The sequence below is a fragment of the Tupaia chinensis genome, unplaced genomic scaffold (genome assembly GCF_000334495.1).
Source record: "Tupaia chinensis unplaced genomic scaffold, TupChi_1.0 Scaffold148874_1, whole genome shotgun sequence".
Lineage (NCBI taxonomy): Eukaryota > Metazoa > Chordata > Mammalia > Scandentia > Tupaiidae > Tupaia > Tupaia belangeri.
In genome coordinates, this window is record NW_006208722.1 from 1,643,271 (window position 1) to 1,661,884 (window position 18,614).

At 45.1% G+C, this 18,614-nt stretch overlaps 1 protein-coding gene and 1 pseudogene across 1 annotated transcript in view; one reads left to right on the forward strand and one right to left on the reverse strand.

Moving 5' to 3' along the window:
- PATL2 (PAT1 homolog 2) overlaps nt 1-10,213 on the forward strand; it is a 13,862-nt gene extending 3,649 nt beyond the window's left edge. Inside the window, exons 4-14 of the mRNA XM_027769192.1 lie at nt 324-433; nt 1,189-1,266; nt 1,500-1,641; nt 4,524-4,644; nt 4,732-4,829; nt 5,038-5,091; nt 5,180-5,316; nt 5,447-5,606; nt 6,984-7,124; nt 8,604-8,701; nt 10,060-10,213. Coding sequence (XP_027624993.1) covers nt 324-433; nt 1,189-1,266; nt 1,500-1,641; nt 4,524-4,644; nt 4,732-4,829; nt 5,038-5,091; nt 5,180-5,316; nt 5,447-5,606; nt 6,984-7,124; nt 8,604-8,701; nt 10,060-10,213 — 1,293 coding nt within the window. The remainder of the gene's footprint in view (nt 1-323; nt 434-1,188; nt 1,267-1,499; nt 1,642-4,523; nt 4,645-4,731; nt 4,830-5,037; nt 5,092-5,179; nt 5,317-5,446; nt 5,607-6,983; nt 7,125-8,603; nt 8,702-10,059) is intronic.
- Nucleotides 10,214-17,156: 6,943 nt separating this feature from the next.
- Nucleotides 17,157-17,372, reverse strand: LOC102500605 (40S ribosomal protein S29 pseudogene; annotated as a pseudogene).
- Between the last annotated feature and the right edge of the window lie 1,242 nt (nt 17,373-18,614).

Genomic DNA, 18,614 nt, shown 5'->3' on the forward strand with positions numbered 1-18,614 from the left:
TTTTTCGCTTTCTGTCTCTCTGTCTGGCGAGCGCACGCACCCTGTAGCAAAAACCTCCAAAAAAAAAAAAAAGAAAAAGAAAAGAAAAAGAAAAGAAACAGGGCAGGAACTAGTCAGGTGCCCTCACAGCTGGTTTGAGGGACCCCCAAGATGGCAGAGTGTTGGGTATTCTTATGGGAAAAAGATGGGGAGAATAGAGAGTTGGGAAAGGAACTGAGCTTAGCAGCAAGAGCAGCTTTCTCGTAGTGGAAGCTGTAAGCTCCTCTCCTAGTCCTCTTAATTCCTCTCCCAGACTGGAGTACAGGTCCCCCGTCCCTTTCCAGATCACGTTTCCCAGAAACAGCTCTTCAGCGCGGCACTTTGGACCTCGACTGCCCTCGCCTGACCCCTCTCTCTTCTGCAGCCTGCCGACCTCATGGCTGTCTAGGTTCAGGTACTGGCTCGGGGAACTGGATCCTCTAGGGTCAGGACAAGGTGAGTTCCTCCCTACAGGCCTCAGGAGCTAGTGGCTAAGGAGGGGTAGAGACTATTCTACCACATGCTACAGAAAAAAACATTTACAGAAATTTAATAACAGGTTTGAGGTATAGTCCAATCTCTTCTCCCTCACAGATGAGGAATTTGCATCCCAGGAAGATTAAATATCCATGTGAGGCCCAGCCACAGTGGCTAAGACGCCGTGCTCCACAGGCTGAGGCCATATGGGGGCCTGCGTTCATTCCTGGTCCAACCTAAAGGCCAGGTGCAGTGGGACACACCTGTAACCCCAGCAACTCAGGAGGCTGGGGCAGGATCACCACACAGTGAGATCCTGTCTTTTAAAAGAAAAATAAATAAATAAATAAAAGTTTGAAGTCAGCATCACAGAACTCCTGACAAACAGGCCAAAGGGCTTTCTACTGTGCCAAGATTTCCTGCAGTCAAATTGCAGGAAAATATATGTTGGCGGGGAATGTGAGCCCTGTTGGGCTAGGATTGTGACATTTCATGTGGCTGACTTGGCACAGGCACATAAATGTTGAGTTGTCAGCAAAGTCATGAAGCATTTTTGCACAGGAAAACGTCATGATGATGCCAACAGCCCAGCAGATAGGGTCCCCTTAGCTGCCCAGCTAAGCTCACCAGAGGCTCAACAAATAGGGGGAATGGTGAATTGAGAGACTTCTACCCAATCTCTTTCTTCTTAAGTCTTTCTAGTCATCTAACTCAGCTCCACCCTCGGCACCAACGGGTCTTGCAGCAACGGCAGCACAGTCGAACCCCAAGGTAAGGTCAAGAAGAGCAGTAGAGTCAGGGGGAGCTTTCTGCATGCGGGGCAGTCCTTCGTGACCAGGCAACTCCACCAAGGCCCCCGCACAATTAAGAATCTTACACTGATGCCTACGTCTGCACTCTCCCCTGTCCTTCCCAGAGAACGTCACTCCCTGCCCATCATTCCCTGGGAAATTCACTGTGGCAGGAGTGGGTAGGTCTGAAGGGTTGCTCCTCTTGGCTTAAAGTTCCCTAGCCAAGAAGCCTTGGTCTCAGCAGCCAGACTCCTATGCTAACCTCATGACCCGAAAAGAGAAGGACTGGGTGATAAAAGTGCAGATGGTTCAGCTGCAGAGTGAGAACCCCCGCCTGGATGACTATTACTACCAGGTGAGCCCCAGAGTGCTCATCCCAGCCTCTGACCTTGGGTCAAATGGGCTTCTCTGATCCTCTCTTCAGCTCAGAGGCCATGTCCATTTAGATGGGAGACAGGACCCTGCAAGATAGAAGCTATATTTCTAAAGTTAACATCCCAAGCTCATTCTTTATTCTCCGCTACTTCAGCCAGATGAGATTTTTCTGTTTTTTGAGGTGTTTTGTGTGTGTTTGTTTGTTTTGCTATAGGACATGTGTACTCGCCAGAGAGTCAGAGACAGATCAGTCCCTGGGGGGATGACCACACTGCAATCCCTTCTCCTCCATTCTCCTCTCTGAATTTTGGGCATGCACACACATGTGCCTGGTGTGAGTTTCAAGCTGCCAGGTCGGGGGACATGAACCATGGTCCACTATGTGGGAGTCCAGCCATGTAACCATTATACCATCTGCTGGTCCCCAGGTAGTAGTATTTACAATTCTCCCCAAACATTCAGGCTTTGACTCTATTTTTTTGTTGAGAATTTTCCCTGTTCAACCAGAAATATGAAATTTCCTACCTTGGTGCACTTGCATAGGTCTTAGAAATATCTTATTATGGGGATAGATGGTGGCAAAGTGGTTATGGTGGCTGAATCCCACGTGGCTAACGGGCAGTTTAAGTCCTTGATCCAGCTTTGAAAAACACATGGGGTACATGTGAGTGTGCTCCCCAAATCCTGAGAGACTGGGGAAGGGATTGTGGTGTGGCCATCCCCGTTTGGGGACTCTCACGCTCTCTGTAGCAAGTACAAAGTAATAATAAAATAAGCAAAATAATAATTTAAAAAATACTTTAAAAAGCCTTGTTATATTCATCTACTTACCTTTTACTTTCTATACATAAAACAGGAATGTCTTATAAGTAGCTGGATTTGATTAATTGAATAGAACAAATGCCAACAGATTTTTTTTTTTTTTTGGATAGGTTTTTTTCTATAGGGTGCGAACACTCGCCAGAAAGACAGAGACAAAAAGCGAGAAATCACCCCCCTCCAGGGGGGTGGACACGCCACAATTCCTTCTCCTCCATTCTCCTCTTGGGATCTTGGGCACACACGCACACGCGCCTGGCATGAGTTTTAAGCCACCAGGTCTGGGGCTCAAACCATGGTCGACTATATGGGAGTCCAGCGACATAGCCATTATGCCAAGTGCTGGTCTCACCAGCAGATATTTTGACCCTTTCCCCTGGTTCCTCCTACCTCTTTATTTATGGGGAAGTCTTTGTCCACAGGTTTGGGGGTTGTCTATGCTGTACTTCACTTTCTCCTCTTCTAAGGTCCCCACCTTTATTCCCTTACCATTTACATCAGTTTCTTCATTTCTACCAAACTTCTAAAACCCTCCTCACTTTTTGCTAGGAGCACTGAAAGTGAAATGGTTTTGTACTCTCACCTTTTTGGCATTGTCCTTAAATAAAGAGCCTTAATCGAGTCTTTGCTCTACTCAAAGTCAATGACTTCATTTTAGTTTAGGATTCCTCAGCTTGTTTTCAGAAGATGTCAGAGCTGCTGAGCAAATCCACAGAAATGTAAAATAGGTCTAGAGGCTGATTGACAGATACATGTCTAATGCTTGTATTGTACTTAAAGCTGTTGATCTTTGTACCCTCAGATAACTCTGATTTTGGGAAGCACAGGTAAGATCAAAAAATTAAGATGGTTGGGAACCAGCAGTTAGCATAATGGCTATGTTGCTGGACTCCCACATAGTCAACCACGGTTCGCGTCCCGGACCTGGTGGCTTAGAACTCACGCTGGGCGCGTGTGCGTGCGTGCCCAAGATCCTGAGAGGAGAATGAAGGAGAAGGGATTGTGGCATGACCATCCCCTCTGGGGGTTATTTCTCACTTTCTATCTCTATGTCTCTCTCTGTGTCTGGCTGGGGAGCGCACGCACCCTATAGCGAAAACCTCTCAAAAAAAAAAAAAAATTAAGATGGTGAGGGAGAAAGCTAGGCGATACCCAGTTTGTATTTAGAAATGAGAAATGTAGGAAGGAATGCTGAAACAGATTTGTTCCCTGTCTCGCCACTTTACTCTCTGCTCTGCCATCAGTCCTCGTAGTGGTTCTAGCTCTTGATGTACTTGGTATGAAAATGCCAAGACAGGGCATATGGGGCCCAGGGTGTCTAAGACACTTTAGAGTAATTGTAGGAGCGCCTAAGGTGCCGGGTTAATTTCTGACATGAGTGCTGTAGTAAAGGGGGTATTAAGAGGTTGCCTTTGAAGGGCCAGCAGGTAGTGTGGTGGTTAATGTCCTGGGACTCCCACATAGCCAGCTGCAGTTCACCTGGGACTCAGCTGCTTGAGATTCATGCCAGACATGTGTGCATGTGTGCCCAAAATCCCAAGAAGAGAATGAAGAAGGGATTGTGGTTTGGCCATCTCTCCTGGGGATGATTTCTCACTTTCTCTCTCACTGTCTCCCTCCCAGAATGCATACACACTAAGGCAAAAAAAAAAAAAAAAAAAAAAAAAAAAGGAGGGTGCATTTGAGTACCTTAATTCTGAATTCAGAAAATTGGTGTGGGCATTTCGGATGTTGTTGTTGTTGGTTTTCTTTTAGATTTTTGCTACAGGGTGCGTGCACTCACAGGAGAGACAGAGAAACAGAAAGTGAGAAATCACCCCAAGGGGGATGGCCACACTGCAATCCCGTCTCCTCTGTTCTCCTCTCAGGATTATAGGTACCTATGCACATGTGCCCAGTATGAGTTTTAAGCCACCGGGTCCAGGACTCAAACCAGGGTCAACTACGTGGGAGTCCAGCAATGTAACCATTACACCATCTGCTGCTCCCTTGTTTTTTTTTGTTTTTGTTTTTGTTTTTTTTTTCTGTCTCTTGGGTCTTCAGGAATATTATCAGAAGCTTGAGAAGAAGCAAGCAGATGAAGAGTTACTCGGACAAAGGAACAGACTTGAGTCCCTCAAGTTGGTAACACCTTACATTCAGAAGGCAGAGGCTTACGAGTCAGGTAGAACCAGGTCTGGTTGACTGGGTTGGGCTGGACAGAAGGTTGAAAGGGAAGAGAAATATGCCTTTTCTGACTCCTTTCTTGCAGTGGTTCGGATCGAAGGTTCCCTGGGCCAAGTAGCTATATCGACCTGTTTTAGCCCTCGCCGGGCTATTGATGCTGTGCCCCATGGAACTCAAGAGCAGGTAAGAGCACTGTCTTGCCAGGACCTTTTTTCTCTCCCCTGGTTGGGAGAAAGGTAAGAATGCTCTCATGTCTGGGTTCAGACTGTGGCCTAAGCGTGAGGAAGCAACGTGAGCAGACTGGTGTCTAGCCTTTCCTGCTCAGTTTTGAGCTAGTCTGAGTCCTGGGATGCTACCTGTGCCTGGTCGTCAGGGACTCTTTTCCCCCTAGGATATTGGAGCTACAAACAGTAAGAGGCTTCAAGTATTGTATCGGATTGAGAAGGTGAGATACCAGTTCCTTAGCGTTGAGTTCTTAACTTACCTTTGAGATATTGCTCAAGTCTACCTCTTTTCCACCTTCAAATTCCCAGATGTTCCTTCAGCTGCTAGAGATAGAGGAGGGCCAGAAGAAAGATGGGCCTCCACAGTCCTCCTCCTCTGAGCAGCAAAGTTACCAGGTTGAAAAGCTCTTCCAGGCCTTAATGACCCAGGAGCAGAACAACCTGGAGTGAGTGTGTGGGGGTGGGGGGGGTGGGGGGGGGCAGCAAAGATGTTGGCTTTGCTTCTGCCCCTCCTTTTAGCGTGTAGCCCTCTTTTCTATGCAAAGCTCTGAAAATATTCCCCTCCCTCCCTTGCAGGGAGACAGCAGATGGCTTCCTCCAGGTGCTCTCTTTGAGGAAGGGGAAAGCCTTGGTGGCAAGACTCCTCCCCTTCCTGCCCCAGGATCGGGCTGTTAGCCTTCTTCTGGCCATCACTCACCATCTGCCCTTCCTGGTTCGGAGGGATATGGCTGACCAGGTACTGGGGCACTGGGTAGAGAAGAAGGTGGTCTCTGGATGGGTTAGGGGTTTTTCCTCTTCTTCATTTCCTGCCCCCTAGAAATGCCAGGGAAGGTTCTGGGCAGTGAGGGTTACTGGCCCATCACCTTTAAGTGAGGATGTTGCAGAATAAACTACTACAACAACAGATCATTTTTAAGTACTTTGAACAACAAGATGTCGTTTTGGTTGTGGTTGCATATGGAGGTTTAAGAAAAAATAAGGCCCCTTTCTTAAGTATTGAGCCACATACATTCTTTTTTTTAAATTATTTATTTAACTTTATTTATTCATGCACTCATTTTTAATTTGACCAGAGATACACACATGCACGCACACACACGCACACACACACACACACACACACACGTGGGGGGGGTCAGCAAAGATGTTGGCTTTGCTTCTGCCCCTCCTTTTAGCGTGTAGCCCTCTTTTCTATGCAAAGCTCTGAAAATATTCCCCTCCCTCCCTTGCAGGGAGACAGCAGATGGCTTCCTCCAGGTGCTCTCTTTGAGGAAGGGGAAAGCCTTGGTGGCAAGACTCCTCCCCTTCCTGCCCCAGGATCGGGCTGTTAGCCTTCTTCTGGCCATCACTCACCATCTGCCCTTCCTGGTTCGGAGGGATATGGCTGACCAGGTACTGGGGCACTGGGTAGAGAAGAAGGTGGTCTCTGGATGGGTTAGGGGTTTTTCCTCTTCTTCATTTCCTGCCCCCTAGAAATGCCAGGGAAGGTTCTGGGCAGTGAGGGTTACTGGCCCATCACCTTTAAGTGAGGATGTTGCAGAATAAACTACTACAACAACAGATCATTTTTAAGTACTTTGAACAACAAGATGTCGTTTTGGTTGTGGTTGCATATGGAGGTTTAAGAAAAAATAAGGCCCCTTTCTTAAGTATTGAGCCACATACATTCTTTTTTTTAAATTATTTATTTAACTTTATTTATTCATGCACTCATTTTTAATTTGACCAGAGATACACACATGCACGCACACACACGCACACACACACACACACACACACACAGAGTTAGAGAGAAAGTGAGAAAACAAGCCACCAAGTCCAGGACGTGAACCGTGGTCCACCATGTGGGAGCATCCAGCATCTTAACCACCATGCCACTTGCTAGTCCCCATGAGCTGCATAGGTTCTTAGGGAAGGTATCCTAGAACAACTGAGTATTGAAGGACTCAGTAGTAGGGGTGAGAAGTCACGAGTGGTGATGGGCCTGGTAAGTAGTCACCTGACAAGAAGGTGCCACAGGCAGGACAGCGAAGGAAAGGGTTAGTGCCAAGGTAGGGGAAGGTACAGCTGTAGTGGAGTTTGGGAGAGGTGCTGCTTACCAATATTCTTACAGGCCCTCCACATGTTGTTCAAACCTCTGGGCAAATGTATCGGTCACTTGACCTTCCATGAACTCCTCCAAGGACTTCAGGGACTAACGCTGCTACCCCCTGGCTCCTTAGAACGGCCAGTCACTGTGGTGCTTCAGAATCAGGTAACACCTCTGGGAGGCTTTTCTCTTTCCATCAGTGGATTGTGGGTAGAATCACTAGTAAGGGATAAGTGAGAGAATGTTCTCTCTTATCCTCTGCAGTGCTTCTCAGATTCTAGTGAGCACAGGACCACCTGGAGAGCTTATTAAACCAGGTCTTTGGTCCCGCCTGCAGAATCACTCAGAAGGTCTGGAGTGGGTCCCATGTATCTGTTGGGTTGTCAGGAAAGTCATGACACATTTTTGCTCAGAGAAGCGTCATGACTTTCCTGACAACCTAATACTTCTAACAAGCTCACTGCTGCTGCCAGTACGAGCCTCTGCAGTAGAGGTCTCTAAGTTTTTTTATTGTGTAGCCCTTTTTTTGGTTTTCTTGTTTTGTTTTATTTTAATTGCCAGAGAGTGTGTGTGCATGCCAGAGAGAGGGAGAAAGCACCCACTCGTGGGGTGTGGTCACATTGCAATCCCTTCTCCTTTGTTTCCCCATCCTGTCAGTATTTTTGCCCTGGATCTTTTTACAAGTCCCCATGACCAAGATTCAACTTACAGTCTGCCTGGGTCTGACTCTCTTTTTTTTTTTTGAGAGGTTTTTTCGCTATAGGGTGCGTGCGCTCGCCAGACAGACAGAGACATAGAGACAGAAAGCGAGAAGTCACCCCCCAGGGGGGATGGTCATGCCGCAATCCCTTCTCCTCCATTCTCCTCTCGGGATCTTGGGCACACACGCCCAGCGTGAGTTTTAAGCCACCAGGTCCAGGACGCGAACCACGGTCGACTACATGGGAGTCCAGTGACATAGCCATTACGCTAACTGCCGGTTCCCTGGGTCTGACTCTCTTAACCACTAGGGTATGAGGCTGGCTTTAGTGTACCCTTATAGTAAGAAATTCTGAACCATACCACCCACATGTGTTTATAAACTATATACATGGAATGCTGTAGGAAAACCCAATGTAAAATTCTTAAGATTAAATAGGAAGGAAGATTTGCAAAGCACTAAGCACTGCCTGGGCTATGCCACTATAGCAAACATTGCCTCTTAATTGCTACCTGGGGGTGGAGTATAGGTACATAATAACAAGATAGAAAATTTTAGATGCCAAAGTTCTAATATCTTTCAGTATCCCGGTGAATTATCTTACGTAACCCACTCTAAAGATCTTTGCTTAAAGCAGTACTTCCTAAAGTGGGATCCACAAACTACCTGCATTAGATTGCTGGATCTATTTCTGCTCTATGAACTCATTCCTGGGGGGGAAGCACCTAGGAGTGTGCATTTAATCAAATCTCCCAAAGAGTCTGTTGGAAAGCTCAGAGCAGAAATGTCTGAGTGAATCGGCTCACCAGTGTAAAACCTGCCAGCCCTTGAATTGACTCCATCTGAATGTAAACCTGCCGTGAGCTGGGAAGATACCAGAGACGGGAATCACTGAGCGCCTAGGGTGAACTCCCTTTGCCCTGGGCTCTACATGTCACTTGCAGTTTGGAATATCTTTGCTCTATGCCCTGCTGAGTCAAGGGGAGCAGCTGGTATCCTTGGATTCTTCCTGTGACGAACCCAGCAGTGACCATACAGCCTGGTAAGACCTTAAGGGCCCTGCAAGTACTATTTCAGTACTCCTGGGATGCTTAACTTGAGACAGATATTTCCTGAGTGATATATTCAAATGTTGGAGAAGAGGTTGGGCAGAAAAAGATGAAGTAGCAAAGATGTAGTTGTCTTGTTTTTCCTATAGTGTCCTAGGGCGCTGCTTCCCCTGGAAGCAGTATTACACAGTAATTAAGGGGACAAGTGTTTGCTTTGTTTCATTTTGGAGAGGTTTTTGCTATAGGGCACGTGCGCTCACCAGAAAGACAGAGAGAGAGACAGACAGAAAGCAAGAAATCGCCCCCCCCCCCGGGGGGGGGGATGGCCACACCGCAATCCCTTCTCCTCCATTCTCCTCTCGGGATCTTGGGCACACACACACGCGCCCAGTGTGAGTTTTAAGCCACCGGGTCCGGGATGCGGCCGCGGTCGACTACCTGGAGTCCAGTGACATAGCCATTACACCATCTGCTGGTCAAAGGGACAAATTTTAAAGTCAAATAGACCTGTTTGAACTCTGGCTCTGCTATTCACTAGCAGTCTAACTTTGGGGCGCATCATTTGCTTCTCTTTGGTTTCCTCATCTATAAACTAGAGATGACAGTACTAACCCTTGGAGGTTTTGCTTGTGTGTGTGTGTTTTGAGAGATTTTTGCTATAGGCATGTGCACTCACTAGAGAGAGGCAAAGAGACAGAAAGTGAGACATCGCCCCCCTCCTGGGGTGGTGGGGGATGGCCACACCACAATCCCTTCTCCATTCTCTTCTGAAGATCTTGGGCACACATGCACACACATATGCCCAATGTGAGTTTTAAGCCATCGGGTCTTGGACTCAAACCACAGTCGACAACATGGAAATCTAGCGATGTAACCAATACGCCATCTGCTGGTCCCAGGAGTTCTTAAGATTAAATAGGAAGTGGATACATAAAGCACTAAGTATTGCCTGGGACATACCACTATCCAAATATTGCCTCTATTTTTTAAAGAGAGATTTTCGCTTTAGGGTGTGCATACTCATCAGAGACAGAAAGACAGAGACAGAAAGTGAGAAATCGCCCCCTGGGGGAATGGCCGTGCCACAATCCCTCCTCCATTCTCCTCTCAGGATTTTGGGCATGTATACACATGCACCCAGTGTGAGTTTTAAGCCACCAGGTCAAGGACTCATACTGCATTTGTCCACGTGGGAGTCCAGTGACATAACCATTACAGCAGCTGCTAGTCCCCAAGCATTGCCTCTTCATTGCTACCTGGGAGTGGAGAACAGTGATAGCAGTAGTGACAGGATAATTAAAGTCTCAATTTCCTACATTAATACATTTATTTATATGTTTGTGCCCTCCAGGACAGATATGGTTGTTCTGATCGCCTGGGAGATAGCTCAAATGCCTACGGCCTCTCTGGCAGAACCCTTAGCCTTCCCCAGCAACCTGCTTCCCTTGTTCTGTCACCATGTGGACAAACAATTGGTTCAGCAACTGGAGGCCAGGATGGAGTAAGTGATGACAGAAATGGGAATGGCCGTGCCACAATCCCTCCTCCATTCTCCTCTCAGGATTTTGGGCATGTATACACATGCACCCAGTGTGAGTTTTAAGCCACCAGGTCAAGGACTCATACTGCATTTGTCCACGTGGGAGTCCAGTGACATAACCATTACAGCAGCTGCTAGTCCCCAAGCATTGCCTCTTCATTGCTACCTGGGAGTGGAGAACAGTGATAGCAGTAGTGACAGGATAATTAAAGTCTCAATTTCCTACATTAATACATTTATTTATATGTTTGTGCCCTCCAGGACAGATATGGTTGTTCTGATCGCCTGGGAGATAGCTCAAATGCCTACGGCCTCTCTGGCAGAACCCTTAGCCTTCCCCAGCAACCTGCTTCCCTTGTTCTGTCACCATGTGGACAAACAATTGGTTCAGCAACTGGAGGCCAGGATGGAGTAAGTGATGACAGAAATGAGGGCATCACTCTGTGTTCAAGCCCAGTCTAGGTTTTGTCACTTGCCTATTTTTTTTTCTCTTTTAAACTGTGGGCATGGAGGATAACGTACTCTTTTTTTCCCCCTCTTTTCTTTTAAGAGAAGCTTTTTGCTATAGAGTACATGCACTCCCCAGAGAAACAGAAAGCGAGAAATCACCCCTGGTGGTGGGGGGGGGGGCATGGCCATGCCACATCCATTCTCCTCTCGGGATCTTGGGCACGCACGCACACTCAGGCATGAGTTTTAAGCCAGCGGGTCTGAGATTCAAACTGCTGCCAACTACATGGGAGTCTAAGCAATAAAACCATTACGCCACCTGCTGGTCCTGAGAATAACGTGCTTTTAGGAGTAGTTGTCTGGCATTTACTCCGAGTGACCGTCTCAACCAAGTTGGGCCCTGTGGCCTGTTTGTTCAGCCAAGTCTTTCAATTTATTCTCAGGTGTTTTGTTCATTTATAGCAGTAAGTTATTTGAGAGAAGAAATATTTGAGGGACCATTCCAGAATATAAGCGTGAAAAACATTGAGGTTTTCTCTATCCTCAAAATTTCACCTGTGGGGGGAACCAGCAGTTAGCGTAATGGCTATGTCACTGGACTCCCCCATAGTCGACCGTGGTTCACGTCCCGGACCCGGTGGCTTAAAACTCACGCCGGGCACGTGTGCGTGTGTGTCCAAGATCCAGAGAGGAAAATGGAGGAGAAGGGATTGTGGCGTGACCATCCCCACTGGGGGGTGATTTCTCGCTTTCTGTCTCTGTCTCTCTCTGTCTGGTGAGTGCACGTGCCCTATAGCGAAAATCTCTCAAAAAAAAAAAAATTGTAACCTGCTAGAAAGAACCAGGTACTAATCAAATCACATAAATACTTGTAATACAAAATTGTGTTTGTAGTTAATGCCTGTTCTCTTTGTAGGCTTGCCTGCATCTCCTGATCTGTTTGTTCTGGAACATGCTATATGTGGGAAGTTTTCATCATCAGACACTAGCTGTGTGAGCTATGAAAGATACAGAGAATCCGAAGACATTTCTTATGCCTTGATTAATTGGAGGACCCTGCCAAAAATATTTTCATATCCTTTCCTCAAAAACCTAAATTATGTTCCTAAAAGTAAGGCATGCCACAATAAGCTATAATTAAAGAGATAACAGAACGATGTGTTCAAATGTGTAAGGTAGGAGTTATCCTCCATGCCCACAGCCATCTTTAATATGTGGTGTTATAGTCTACTCGGAGAGAAATAAGAGGACATCCAGACACACTCAAACTTATTGGAGTTTATTGATTAACCCAGCAGCATACAGGGGGACTCACGTCTCTCAAAACTCCGCAGCACCAAGTGCAAGGTGAGGGGTGCTTATAGAGGCAAAAATCACACTCTTGTCTGGGTTGACCTGGCAATCACAAGAACAAAGAGCAGTGGGCTTGAAAAGGTCGGGGGTAGGGTTTTCCAATGTGAAAGCAAAAGTGAATTATAGAGGCAAAACAAGCAGGTTAATCATTCTGAAGGGTATGTTCCAGGTCTGCCTAAACACAATGGAATCCTAATGGTGTTCGTGGCTCAGGGCAAGGGGTCTGGTGACTGATTAAGGAACATCTTAGAGTAGGGAGTTTCCAGTTATTTAGCAAAGACTGTAGGAGTATTAATCACTCTGTTTACTCTAGGCCAACGGCGAAAGCAAGTTTCCAAGATAGAGAGGAATTAAAAAGGGAGGTCTACTTCATTCCCCACTTTTTTTTTTTTTTTTAAGAATTACTTATTTAATTTTATTCTTTTTTTTTTTTTTTTTAAAAATTTTTTTTTTTATTTTTTTTTTTTTTTTTTTTTTTTTTTTTTTTTTTTTTTTTTAATTTAGCCAGAGAGAGAGAGAGGGAAAGTGAGAAAGCAAGCCACCAGGTTCAGGACTCGAACCATGGTTGGCCATGTGGGAGTGTCCAGCGACTTAACCACCATGCCACCTGCTGGTCCCTCCGCACTTCTTTTTTATGAGGATAGAATCATTGATTCCTCAGGATCAGCTAGAGGGCAGGGTGATAGTGTTTGGCAGGTAAGAAGTTTCACTGAATTTAGAGTTCAGTTGGAACTGACGGGCTGAATTCATGGTCTCCAGTTGCTGGGCACAGTTGCTCACGCCAGGGAATGTCTGGTTGGACTGGCTTGGGCTAATATTCATGATCTGTAGCCACTAGGTTGTTGCTTACAGGGAGATGGTGATACAGCACTTCCTGAGACAGTGCAAGCAGTTTACGGATAGCAGAGTGGCATTTGGTTAGGTACTTAGGAAATAATAAAATTTCTTGCAAAGCAGAAACCATATCATTCCCCCCTCTTTTTGAATCTTCTCAAATATCTGTTGGGAGTCACCCTGGTGGTACAGTGCCTGATATGTTTGGGCTGTAGACAGAGGTAACTAGCATTTAATATTCAATGGTTTTCATCCTGTAGGAGATGAACCAGATAAGAAAATTGAGTAAACTAGAGCCGAAAGTCAAAATTAGAAGCACAGTTAATAGAAGAGTTAACAGGGGCAAGGGCCAAGAAGCCTACTGCCAGAGGCCGCTCTAACCTTCCCCTGAATCGGCAGCAGCTTGTCCTTCTTCTGACCATCTGGTTGTGGAGCTGCTGGGCCATATTCCTAACAATGCCTGACTTGGCCTCTGGAGTGACTAGAGTAGGGCTGTTGCTCTCTAGTCTCTAAAGTAATATCTGGAAAGACCTTCCTGGCTTATTTTTATGGACCAAGGCCCACCCTGGTGAGTCCATGGAAGCAGTCCTCCTGGGTTCAGTGTGACAGATCAACAAGGTCACTTTAACAGTGGTGGGAATAACCAGTACACCTATATGAGGCCCCATCTAGACAAGTTGGAGGGGCTGCTCTCTTTTAGTTGTTACTGTATATAACACTTAAAGATATTAGTACAAGTAGCTTTAGAACATTAACTTGATTAATTTTTGCAACGCTTTCTTAGACTCTTGTAACATAACTCAAACCTTTAACAACATGCTTTAAACCTTTTCCACTAGAAATATATTTTTATAGCCATAACCCTTCTTTTATTCTTTATTCTTTGTTTTTACCTTTACAAGTTTAACGTTAAAAATTATCTTAATTTAACAGGCAAGTTCAATTACAAACATTTACTTAATTTACATTTACTTAATTTTTGTCTATTGTTTTAAGTTATTTATGGAAACAAGGCTATTTAAGGTGTTTTTCTCTGAAGAAAAGTAAAACCAGGCTAGTCCTACATTAGCTAGCCGCATTTCATTTAGAGACTGAACCATTAGACACCAAAGATTTTCCCAATGTCTCCCCAGTTTTTTTTCCCTCTGGGATTTGATTCCTAAGGGAGCCTTGCTTGAGGATTTAGGATTTACCTATGTCTGAGCAACGCATTTTGAGACAACACCATAAATAATGCTATCTAGACTAGGCACAAAGTATTCTTCTCCTAACCAGCTTAGCAAGTGTCGATTTTTCCCAGGTGGGTAATTCGGTGTACCTGATCTAGGATGACTCACTCAACGGGACTATTAGCCTGCTATGTGGTAATGGCAACCATCCTTTGGATGCTCTGGTAACCACTGTTTGTGGGCCGTTTTTTCCTCCTTTTGAGTGTAGGAGGGCGAGGACAGGAGGACAGAGTCCGAGGCAGCTACAAGAACTTTTAGTTGCTGATAGAGATGTCTCCCCTCTGACTAGGTCTTGTAATTTTCTCTCGTCACATGGTGAGCCAACCCGTTTACTGCTATTTTCTCTTATTTTTTGTAAGTGTACTTTTGGAAACAACCTTAACCTCTGATTTAGACAGAAATTAATCTTAGTCACTTTAGGGGTTACCTGAGGTTTGTCCAGTGAACTTTCAGAGGTCCAAGGGGAGCCATTGGGATCTTGGGCCCCGTCAATCCTCAGTTTCAAAGGTCAGCATGGACTTTAGAAGTCCAGAGCTCCCCTCAGACTTCAGTGTAAACTGTCTTGTCTCTAGTGACCAACTCTCACTGGGGACAAGGCCCCAGTGTGGGACATGAGGGTGCCAGTCATGGGCATTGTTCAGTGCCTGGGCTGCCAGCATTGTAAACAGAATTTCTTCTGAGGCAGAGGCTCTGATCTGGGCCGTTTCCAGATCCTGCCCTCAGAAGTTCCCAGCCTTCAGGATTACCAGGAGTGACTACTGGGTGCTGTTAAAGTGAGAGTTAAGTCAAAGGTTAAGGTGCTTTGCTAATTTTGTTATAACACTTCTTTGAGTTATTTCAGGAACTTTTCTGATATCTGTTCTGAATTGTTTCTACACAGAGAAGTGAACTAAGTTTTAATAGATCCTGCAAGGAGTGGCTGAGTACCGTCAGGAGGGTGAAGTTCAGTTTACAGATTTTACAAGGCATCTGCCTTATTGCCTATACAAAGGCCCTAGCTGGAGAATACTGTGATCTAAATTGTTCTCCTTCCTCTTGATCATTTAACTAAGGGGTGAGTCAATGGGGGGATGGGTCTAACTAAAAGGAACAAGTACAAGGAGGCAAGAGGTTGGAGGAGAAGGCAGCTTGGAGCTGTAGCCTTAAACTTGTCCCACCCATTCCTTGAGACTCCTACCTATTGAATTGTTAGGCAGTTTTCTAACTTTTGTCCCAGATATATATAATTTTTAATAATCACCCATGCTCATCTTTTCCTCTTCTACCTTGGGACGTTGGATTTTAGAGGAGCTATTAAGCTTGTAAAAATAAAATTCCATACATCTATGTTGATTAAATTTTTTGATTTTTTTTTTGTCAACCTTAACTTTTAGCATACTCCAGCAGCTTATGGACATGTCAAAACAATAACAAAATTTGTTTAACAACTTTTTCAATGTAAAACTGAACAATCTTACTAATAGACCCTCTTAATATTTCTTATACAACTTAAAGACCAATAATAGGAATAACAAAAGCATGTTAACTTAACAAGAATTATGAGGGCTGGGACCAGCAGTTAGCATAATGGCTATGTGGCTGAACTCCCATGTAGCCTACCATGGTTCAAGTCCCAGACTCGGCGGCTTAAACTCATGCCAGGCGCATATGCGTGTGTGCCCCAAGATCCCAAGAGGAGAAAGGAGGAAAAGGGATTGTAGCGTGGCCATGCCCCCTGGGGGATGATTTCTCGTTTTCTATCTCTCCATCTCTCTCTGTCTTTCTGGCGAGCACATGCACCCTATAGTAAAAACCTCTCCAAAGAAAAAAAGAATTATGAGGACTCAGGGAACCAGGCAATAATATTTCCATAAGTCCATGTTTAACACTGAATTTATATCCCTTTATACCAATTTTAGCTCTTTAACTCAGGTGCATTGCATTGGCTACTTAGCACGCAATTTTGTAAGACGTTTTCTTTTCTTTGGTTAATTTTGACTTAACAGTTTAGAAAACCAATCAGTTTACATAGAAAATGAAGATTTTACCCAGTTAAATTATTGGATTTTTTTTTTTTTAGAACCCTGTACTTGTAAGAGTACATTCTCTTTCCATCCTCTTTGTGAATTTCCGTAAGGGCATAACATTAGGATTATAGCCATAGTTAATGCTCTGACAAAAATTCATAACTGATAAAGAAATTTGGCTATATATACCTGTTTTACATAATAGCCTACCATAAATTCCTGGGAATCTAAAATTATTTTGGAACATAATACATATGTAGATATACAAGTACATATTTATACAAATAACTCAAATATAATACGAAAAAACTAGAATTACTTAATTTGACAATGCTTTCCATTTTTATCCAACATATAAACAATAAGCCTGATCAGTTTAATGTCTGCCTTTTGGATGTCTCAGGGGCCCTCTGTAAACATCCAAGAGTGACTTTGAGGTCAAAGATCCTCTGTTAGCACTAAAACAAGTGCCAGAAAAGGCTAGTCATGAATTCGTGTCCCTGTTGCAACACACAACACATAAATACTAGCTGTTTCATTAAACCAACCATATTAAGATAAACATGATGTTGCTTGATTAATAAAAACCTGGGTAAAATATATATATTGGAAATTGTGAAGACTTTTACTTGTTATCTTTTTTTTTTCCATTATATTTGAAGCCAGCTTATTTACTAAAGTTATATAAACTTGAAAAGCATTTAAACTAATTTGTATGAGCGCTGGGTTTTTTTTTTGGAGAGGTTTTTGCTATAGGGCGCATGTGCTCGCCAGACAGACAGAGATAGAGAGATAGAAAGCGAGAAATCACCCCCCCGGGGGGTGGCCACGCCGCAATCCCTTCTCCTCTGTTCTCCTCTCGGGACTTCTCCTCCATTCTCCTCTTGGGATCCTGGGCATGCACGCACACGTGTCCGGCATGAGTTTAAGCCACCGGGTCCAGGACTCAAACCTCAGTCGGCTACATGGGAGTTCAGCGACACAGCCATTACACTAACTGCTGGTTCCAAATGGGTGGATATCTTGGAGAATCCACTCAAGGAAGATCATTTAGTTCATTCAACTTGATGAAGCCTATGTTCTTCGCGTACTGATGGAAACACTGACGGCACATGTCGAGGCCGTATTTCCGGATCAGACCGCGCCGGTTCAAGCACACACAGCAAGAGCAAGAACCCTGGCCGAATTTTCACGGGTGGCTCCAGTAGAGCTGCTGATGACCCATCCTGCTTTCAGCAGGGCAACGAAGCAAAAGGACCATTAGAATTTTTACAACGCAAATATTCTTCCTATTTCTACCTCTTCTAAGTGTGATGTTTTAAAAAGGCCCTCTCAGATTTTGGATGCCATAATCATAACTTTCCACAAATGTCTCATTGAAATGCTTGAGCATGCATTCTAAGGGAGTTTTAAAGGAGCTATTCTGGCCTTCCAGTATTTCTAAAAAGGCAAGTATGCTTTTTGGTCAGGATGTACCCTGGGACACTCCAGGACCATCTTGCCTCCACCTGTACCTCCTATGGTCACGAGGCAATTCCTAGTGATGGTGCTGTGACTATAGGGACCACCAGATCTCGAATGCCTTGATTTCCCAGCTAGCCCCAGTTATAACAGGAATAGCAAGGCTAACAAGACTCAGATTTAAAAGAGAGCCACTCCCTTAGAGTGCAGGTAAAATGCCAGAGGGCTGAAGTAACAGAAAAGTCTCTAGAGCAGGGACACTAAGGAGACAGCTGAGGTGAGACCGAGAGAGCACAAGGGAGGATGGGGCTCTCAGCTGGATAGAGGTGAACTTGGGCAAGGCAAACTGGGGCCCTGGCAAACTCCTCTCGATGGCAGAGGAAATGGGTTAGGACAAGAGCCTTGTAAAGTTCTGTCAAGAATCCAGCAGGCACGTCTACTCAAATTGCCTGCTAATAAAGATGCAATCCTTAGGCCGCAGTACAAGACAGCAAAGAACCTGCAGAGTATATTTTTCTTGAACTTTCTCTATGACCTTCTCAAGAAACAAAAGACCCAGCTTCTGAGGACAGAGATCTGCCTGTCATGAAAAAAGGAGTGGCCATTCCCCACTTTCCCCCCCAAGATGACGATGTAAGACAAACAAGGTATAGGTGCCCCCTCTCACTGCCCAAGACCGTTTCCACAACTTTCCCCCAAAATAAAGGACCTAGCCTTCTAAGACAGAGGGGCTACCAGTCTTGGGAGGAGCAGCCTCTTTTCCTTAATTTCAATTTTTCCATTTTTGTTTTTCTATATGGTTCTGAGACAGACAAAGGGTGGGTACCCCCTCTGAAGAGGAAATCAGTCAGGTGTCTACCTGGCCACACTCCTCGCAGGGACCTTAGGAAGCCTCTCAGCCTTGGTAACCAGCTATGTAAATCCGCTGTCAGATCGAATGCACAAGGAGGATCAGTGACCCCCAGCATCGATTTTACCTTGTGGCTATATGAGGCCTCTATGGAACTGCAGGTTAGGACCCACTCAGACTCAG